General features: G+C 42.3%; 1 protein-coding gene across 1 annotated transcript; it reads left to right on the top strand.

Moving 5' to 3' along the window:
• Positions 1-3,762: 3,762 nt before the first annotated feature.
• Positions 3,763-7,861, top strand: LOC116637077 (actin-related protein 2/3 complex subunit 3-like). The gene is made up of 2 exons (XM_032412276.1): positions 3,763-3,771; positions 7,325-7,861. The coding sequence occupies exon 2, from the start codon at positions 7,325-7,327 to the stop codon at positions 7,859-7,861; it is 537 nt and encodes a 178-aa protein (XP_032268167.1). The 5' UTR covers positions 3,763-3,771.
• The last annotated feature ends 1,074 nt before the right edge of the window (positions 7,862-8,935 follow it).

The raw sequence follows: 8,935 nt of genomic DNA, 5'->3' as shown, positions 1-8,935 counted from the left end.
AGACTCTGATGACCTTAAGTGAAAAGAGACTTAGTGGACGTATATCGGAATGGCAAGGGGCTGGAGGATCAGACTCTGAGAAAAGCCCGGGCTGTGACTCATGCTGCCACCGCACTATTCTTCTTGCCACAATGTAATAGCAATGTTCTGACTTCCAACCATCCCCTCCCTGGCACCAAACACTTGAGTGTCAAATGAGAGGTAAAGTGTCTGATTCTCCTTGCAGTTCGAAGTACACCCTGGAGAGACCCCCTGGACCAGAGCTCCTTGAGACTGGGGACTGTGTCCTCTTATCTTTGTATAAGATAAAAGGGGACATGGGGGAAATGGGGGAGGCTATGGGAAAGGAATGGATGCTGGCAGCCAGAATACCAAGAAATTGAACACTGCCTTTTGGGGGAGTGTGGGGGGGGTGCCTTCCCAAATGAACCTTCTGCCTCTGTTTTTCAGAAGCACTTGGAGCACATCTGTCACACAACTTTATACAACTTGCAACATGTGACTTCAAAATCTCCAGTGGCATAAAGGTAAGAGCCCATCAACCACCATTCGTAGCCTGCTTCATACCCTCCCCCACTTTACAGTCATCTCCAGTGGGACCTCACCACCGCTGTCCTCCAATCCTGTTCTCTACTTCATTTAAGCTGGTCTTATGATGGCTACTGGGCCCACCTTCACCTCTTTACTCATGCTGTTCTTCTTACCTGGAATGCCCTCCCTTAGCTCTCAGCATCATCCAAATCCTATCTGTGATTCAAGGGGACAGTTCAAGTTCTACCTTTTACAACAGGACCTCCTCAAACAGTCTAACCAACAGAGATGTCTCCTCTGTACCCTTACCTTTACCTCTCGTTGGACAATCATCTACTCTCTCAAACTTGGTGCCTGGCCTAGAGAAGACTCTCAGCACATACTTGCTGAATGAATGAATTGAATCTTTACTCACCCTTCAAGGCCTAACTCAACTGTCACCGCCTGTAAAAAGCTCTCCCTGATCCCCAGGCACAAATTAGTCCCTTGCTCTTTGAGTTTCCATAGAATTTTGTCTATAGCTGCACTATAATACCTATCACCATGCCTACTAATCATTTGCTTGTCAACTTGTTCCTCCATTAAACCATAAGATTCTCATAAACGGGAATCACATCTTATTCTTTTTTGTATATATTGTATCTGGCACATTCTATACCTGTGCTGTCTGATATGGGAGCCACCAAGTACATGTGGCTATTAAATTTAAACTGTAATTAATTAAAATGAAATGAAGTAAAAGATTCCCTTCCTCAGTTGCACTAGCCACATTTTAAGTTTTCAAAAGTCACATGGGGCTAGAGTCTCCAGCATTAGACAATGCAGATCTAGAACATTTCAGTCATCACAGAACATACTAGTGGACAGTGTTGTACCAGGCATTCACTATATTATAAAAACAGCTATCATTTGAGAGTTCATTATGCCCATGCATTGTGCTAAGTGTTTCATGTACATTCATTTAATTCTGAGGACTAGACTCAGAGGTTAATACTAGGATTATCCTTATTCTATAAATGAGGAAACTGAAGCACAGAAAGGTTAAGTAATTTGGCCAAAGCCATACAATGAGTGGATGGCAGGGCCAGATTTTACTATTCTCATAGGCAAGTCTACACCCATAACCACTGCACTTTTGTTTAAGGAAGTAGAGTATAGCATAAATAAAATGGCCTTACAAGTCCCCATTCAAATTCTAACCCCAGCCTCACATGTCAGCTGTTAGACCTTGGAAAAATTCATCATTTTCTCCCTAAAATGGAGATAATCCTAATTATTTCCTAAGGTCATTGTGAAGATTGAGTGAAGTAATGTGAGTGATGGGCTTCATATAGTGCCCAGCACATAGTAGGTATCCAGCAGGTTTTAGCCATGTTCTTACTCAATGTTTTACCCTCTAGGGTGTCAAGAAGTTCTTAGTTGAGTTATAAGTACATAGTAAACATTCGTACATATTATTTTAAATGACTGATTCTTATTCTGAGATATTACCCTTTGTTCCTCCCAGTATTTTTTAATTTGGCTTTTACAAATTCATCGACTAACTGCCCACTCAATTTGTGTCCTGTTATTAATGTAACATGACAGGGGTGGAGGGTGGAAATAAATGTTACCTTCTACAGCTAGGAAACAAGAGCTCTACAGAAAGGAAGGAACCACCTCAATCAATGTGAGCACAGGAAAGTGGTAGAGTTTTAACAGGAGAATTTCAAGCATCAGCCTTGATGGGGGTATGGGGCCATCTTTCCTCCTTAATGACTTAGTCCCCTGGACTGCTTGAAAGAAGGCAAACCTAATTCTTACTGACTTGACAAGAACTTTCAGTGAATAATAAATGCTACAGTTCAGGCAGGCTGTTACCATACCAACTGGAAGGTCAGATGAACAAACATCTGAGAATGAATCGAATTACACAAAATGAAGAAGAAATAGATCTGCTGCAAGGTGAGTGAGCAATAAAAGGATGGGATGGTTGGGTTTCCAAGGACAAAACATTTGAAAAAAAAAACACAAACTGTTATCTCTCTAAGCTCTGCATTGCTTTTTACCAACATGCTGTTTATTCACATCTATGGGCCTCTGTTCCTAATCATTCCAAAGAAAATTCTGAATTGAGAGAGTTTCTGCACAAGTACCAGAAAATCTACCTCAGATGAGCTCAAATAGTGTCAAACTTGGCCAACACTACTTGAAGCCTGGATTTCAGCTAGAACTTGGGGTTGATACAATCTAGAGGCTCCAGCTCTGTTCTTCTGGGGTTCTCTCAGGTCACCTCTTCTCTGTGTGCGCTGGTTTTATCTGCAGCCTTAAAAAAGGTAGGTGGTCCGTCATTCTCCTGAGTTTCACATCTATGCATGGCCCTGTGGTGGACTGGATATTGCTCAAACTATTTACCACCCTCCCTATCACTCCTAGGAAAAAGCAGTCTTCACCGTTCCATTGATGTTGGGCTTGGCAATCTGATATACTATGGCTCCATAGTGGGTGGGCTTGATGCAAAACTTAACCATGTGACTTTCTTTGGTCACTAAGATGTTGGTAGATGTGATGGAGCCTAGGCTTAAGCTATGTTACGTATTTCCATTGGTGCTCTTACACCTCTGTCATTGTCTTGAGAACAGCATGTGTAGGCTAGTTCACTGGTCCTGGGAAGAAATGGGAGACTTTGATGTAGAACAGTAGCTAGCTCAGCTGATCTCTGAACTCATTAGTGGGCCCAGCCCATGTCAGGAAAACTGAATTGCTCTAATTAGCAAGGCTTGGACCAACTAAGGAGATGCTTATTGCTCTGTGGTATTGAGGTTTTGTGGGGTTTTGCTAGGCAGCATTTTTGTGGCAATAGTTAACTGATACAATTATATCCAGCTCAAAAAAGGGACTCTCTTCTGAAATTTTTCACATATGATTAAGACAAAATTGTCTCATAAGCTCCCAAGAAAGCCTCTCCTTGCATCTAATTGGTCCAAATTGGGTCACATGCTCAATCACTGGTGGCGGGGGTGGATTTTACCCTCAGAGAAATAAGGTTCCTTCTTGGAGGCCAGCCTCCCCTAGCACATGAGCCATTTTGCAAAGGAATGGATATCTGAAGAAAATAAGAGATTTGTTTAGAGGAAGAAATGGGTGTTAAGATGGCAACATCCTCTATCCCTACCTCTCTCTGGCCTCAGGGCAAGCCTGACTCATCTATGAAAACTGCCAGAAACCTCTAATCCACCCTGCTTGCTACTTCCTATAGAGGTCAAACTGGAGGGCTCTCTTGCTACAGAAATGAGTATTTGCACATTACTTCTCAGGTAGCTTCAAGAGTTTTGCTTTCAACCATTGAGTTTTTGTTTCAATGCAGGTACAGAAAAGTAGTTGAAATCCTGGACTCTGTAGTTAAATCTGGCTTCAAGTCTTGGCTCAATAATTTACCAGCTCTGTGACCCAAGGAAAGTTATTTACCTTTTCTATGCCTTAATTTCCTCAGATGTAAAATGGGCCAATAACAGTATTGACTTTACATGTGATTGGGTGAATGCATCAACTAGTAAATATTAATGAGGTTTTTTTTTCTCCTATGAGGACAATTGGGAAGATTTTTCCATAGCAGGCCATTCAGCACTCATTCAGATCTTGAGGTGTGTTAAAATTGTCTAGTCAGACAATGAAATATTCTTTAGAAGTCAAGGAGGCATGTTTCCTCTCAGGAAAGCAAAATAGAGTACCATAGTGAGTCAACAGGGAGAGAAGACATAGGTTGTCTCCCTCTCCCAGTCCGGCTGTTAGTTCTGTATTTGGTCGGGCCCCACTGGGTGTCTGGTAATAAAAATCTATTTTAGCTAGGCTAAGCAAAGAGAATGCCACTGCATAGGACATCAACTGTCTCATGGAACTCCAGGGCAGCAATGCAGACTGGAACAAGAGCCTAAAGAATCATTAGAATGGTTTGCATTCTTCTCTACCTCCTCCCTGCAGACCATCTCTCTCTGCTCTCTATCTTCATGTCATAACTTGGTGTCTCCATTTTTGTCATGTCATACTTCCAGTCACTCTCAGAAACTGACCTCCTGTCTCTAAGTTCCATTTCCAAATTCTGGAGAAAAGACTCGGTTTGGCATTGTTTGGATCAGATGTCCCTGCATCCCTGATGCTACTGCCAACCTAGAGCCAGAGACCCACCTCTGAAGGGCAGGTACCATCCCTGCAGGGAGAACTGCAAGCTGGGCATGTACTTCAAAAAGATCCTAGTAATTTATTCATCCTGTTTAAGAAAGGCAATCTCTGCCCAACCCTAAACCACCCCTGCCCCTGTAATTCTTATGCAGCAAGTCTGGAGAGTGATGTGTAATTTGGTCTGTTTAGAAAGGTCTCCAGATGATTCTAATGATTAACAAATTTAAGGAAATTCTTTCTTGGAACAGTTACAATATCATGAAAAGGAAGGAAAATAAGATTTGGAAAAAGAGGTTAAGACTGGATTTTTCAGCCCAGAGAAAGTAAGACCAAGAATCTTTAAGCATACAGAAGGTTTACCTACAGATACACCCAGCTGTCTTCTGTCTTCACAAAGAGCAGTAAAAAAAGCAGGAGGTTACATATAAGAAGTATTTCTTAATAGGAAAAAAATTTTTTTAATACAAGAGCTCTGTGTCTCTGGGGAAGTCTTCATGTGCCTGAGGGTGCAAATATAGGCCTGCTGACCTTTCAGAATGCTATTCATACAGAGTCTATGATCCCAGGGCCAGAATCAGAATCAAACCAGGCTCAGAAACAGAAAACCAGCTCTTCCAGATGGGGCTCCAGCTACCGAGAGAAGGAAAGGAGTGAGGAAAATGTCTCATTCTAATCTTCTCTGACCCTCCTACTGGGCTCAATCAAATTGCACACTCAATTCCTTTAAAGGACAGGAGACATATCTGTGGTTTCATTCAGTAAGCAAAGAAGGTGGCAGTGGCCCCAGCCCCATCTCCTCTCATCTCCCAGTCTTGGCCCCAGGCCAAGATACTTTCATGGTTCAGCGGCCCTTCTTCCAGATAGACAGGGCCTGGGGATCAACGTGATGGTAGTGGTTACTGTACAATGTGGCTTGGCCCTGCTGGGGCTATAGGTGCTTGCATGAAAAGGGGAAGCCAGGGGTGGCGTCAGGCCTCGACGCATCATCTAATCAAGCAGGCAATAACCAGGGAAAAATCTGCCGACTCCTAAATCTCTCTCTCTCTTCATCATCGGAGGCCCAATTGTGCTATGGTCTGAATGATTGTATCCACCCCCTACACCCAAATTCATGTTTGAATCCTAATGCCCAGTGTGATGGTACTAAGAGGCAGGGCCTTTGGGAGGGGATTAGGTCATGAGGGCAGAACCCTCAGGAATGAGACTAGTGTCCTTATACAAAAGGCCCCAGAGAGCTCCCCTGCTCCTTCCTCCACATGAGGACACAGCAAGAAGTCACCAGCCTGTGACCGGAAGGGGGATCTTATCAGAACCAACCATGCTGGCACCCTGATCTTAGACTTCTAGCACCCAGAACTGTGACAAATAACTTTTTTTTTGTTTAAACCTACCCAAAGTGTAGTATTGTGTTATAGCAGCCAAAATGGACTAAAACAATCCACCTCTTAGTTTCCATCCAATGGGACTTTTGTTGTCAGGTCCTATTTCTTATAAGCTTGATGGTGACCTGTCAACCTTCCCTCTTTCTTTTCTCTCTTCTCCAGGCTGGCAGCTGGTGGGTACACTGACTCAGCCTGTTCTCCAGCCATCTTGCTGCCCCCCCCCCCAACTTCTGTTGCTGGTAGCTGGACAATGGTAGATAGTGGGATTTAAAGCTGTGAAGGAAAAAGGAACCAGAAGGTCCCACTTGGATCTTACGTCTTTACCAGAGCTCAACAGTCAAACAGCTATAGATAAAGTGATAGCTTTGAGCATGTTCTTGTTCCTGGGGTATGTAATATTCTCCAGAACCTCATAGGGGAGGGCAGTGGGAAAGTGATTGGCAAGGCGGGATTCTAGCATTTCTGGATCCCAGGGTGGGTATCATCCCATTAAAAACCCAGCAGAGTCAAAGTTTGTGAACACTACAACTCAAGCTCTCTGGCTAAGGAGGCATTTGGGGAACACTGCATGGTTGTTAATTGTACTTTCTCACAGTATAAAACGACATTTGGCATTTGTTTTTCTCATCTTCACCTCTCAAGGGAAAACAGAACTTCAAAGATCTCAAACTTCAAAGAATACAAGCAAATTAACCTGATATTTTAGAGCTGTAGCCTATGCTTCCTCCTGCTGAATCACTTTGGATTGTTTTCTGAACTTCATAAAGGAGCCTCACGAGGAAACAGGAAAGAATGGTTTCCCCGAGTGCCATCCCAGATGGCCAGAGGACGCTAGACCACTGAGTTCTTCAACACGAGCTACAGCACTGGGGGCCACGCTTTGTCCTGCTCACCACCCTTGCCTCCAAACATGCCCCCAGGACCAAGAAAGGAGTTTCCCCAAAGGAGTCCCAGAACTTGAATTCCTTGAAATGTTTCTCAGAAAATCTTTCTCAGTTCCAACAAGCTTAGGAAGTGTTCTGTCCATGTTCTCCCTTCACCCTTGTACATTCATGAGGCAGTTGAGCAAATTAAAAGCACTGAGAATTCCTACAATAAGATAACACTTTTGGCTTTGTTATCTCAGACCTCTTTTCATTATTTTTAACATAATTCATATTAAGATTCTGTGAAGCCAGCATTCTACCAAACACAGCTTAGAAACACTGGCTCATAAACCTCCTCGTCTAGCTTGAAATACGGGCGCCACCAAGATGCCAGCTTACCACTCTTCTCTCATGGACCCTGATACCAAATTCATTGGAAACATGGCACTGTTGCCTATCAGAAGTCAGTTCAAAGGACCTGCCCCTAGAGAGACAAAAGATACAGATATTGTGGATGAAGCCATCTATTACTTTAAGACCAATGTCTTCTTCAAAAACTATGAGATTAAGAATGAAGCTGACAGAACCTTGATACATATAACTCTCTACATTTCTGAGTGTCTAAAGAAACTCCAAAAGTGCAATTCCAAAAGCCAAGGTGAAAAAGAAATGTATACGCTGGGAATCACTAATTTTCCCATTCCTGGAGAGCCTGGTTTTCCACTTAATGCAATTTATGCCAAACCTGCAGATAAACAGGAAGATGAGGTGATGAGGGCCTACTTACAGCAGCTGAGACAAGAGACTGGACTGAGACTTTGTGAGAAAGTTTTTGACCCTCAGAATGATAAACCTAGCAAGTGGTGGTCTTGCTTTGTGAAGAGACAGTTCATGAACGAGAGTCTTTCAGGACCTGGACAGTGATAGGAACCTGGGCAGACACTTTCCACAGCCGTGGGCAGCATTTTACAGCAAGATGTACACAGTTATTTGCCTTTATTTGATAAAGTTTTATACAGAAGAGAGAAGAGAGTGTGTCTTCACTTGAAGAGCTCTTTATCAAGAATTTGGGTGGGGGAGGGAAGAATGGGTAGTTTGAAATTTTCTGCAGTATTAAGCTGGTGCTTAATAAAAATAAGTAAGAATAAAGAAATTTCTAATATTCCATGTCAAAAAATAAAAAAAGAAAGAAACACTGGCTCATACCAATGTCTTTAAGTTCAGACAAGAAGCATCCACCTTGCATGGATTTTCTGCACACCGCCGCCCCTTAATTTGATATCTGTTGGTCTTGCTATAATACTTGGAGTATAGATTTTTACTGTTTTATAAAGTGCTCTTTACTACCAGTTTTTCATGCCAAATTGACCTAATTATTAGGGGTTTAATGGTATTTCAGGCCAGCTAGACCTGATTCAGCTATAGAGTTGGGGCATTTAAACAAAGCATCAAGAATCTTTTTATAAAGACATACAGATCTAAAAAGTTAAGGCAATAGTCTCTTTGAAGCCCATTTGGAACTACTTGCTACCTTATTTCACTACTGAGTTAAAATACCATGTCTGAAGAAAATATATGTAATTTTCTTTGTCAGTATCAAGAAATGACAGTAATTGTAATTTCCATGAGTGGAACAATCTGTTATGGGAAAAATGTTAATACTCTTAAAAGTTTAAATCCTTTATAGGGTGTGGCATATCCTATAATCTGTCTGTTGGGTTTGAATGCTTTCTTTTAGATTCTACCATACTTATAATTCTATTCACAGCTCCAGACACCCCTGGTTTAAATGTGTCTCCTGGAATTGAAATTTGGAGCCGTTTATTGACAAGACAGAGGAGGGTGAGAGGTAATCATTCCTGACTGTGTGATCGATAGGGTAATCCTCCAACCTATCAGAGACTCCCTAAAAATGGAGGGTGGCAAGGGTGATTTTTCTCAGCTTCAGTTCAATATGGCTATTACAGATATGTAGGCACTAAATTAGAGACGAATGTG

The sequence above is a fragment of the Phoca vitulina genome, unplaced genomic scaffold (genome assembly GCF_004348235.1).
Source record: "Phoca vitulina isolate PV1807 unplaced genomic scaffold, GSC_HSeal_1.0 scaffold13, whole genome shotgun sequence".
NCBI classification, from domain to species: Eukaryota; Metazoa; Chordata; class Mammalia; order Carnivora; family Phocidae; genus Phoca; species Phoca vitulina.
This window is presented reverse-complemented; position numbering and strand designations above follow the sequence as displayed.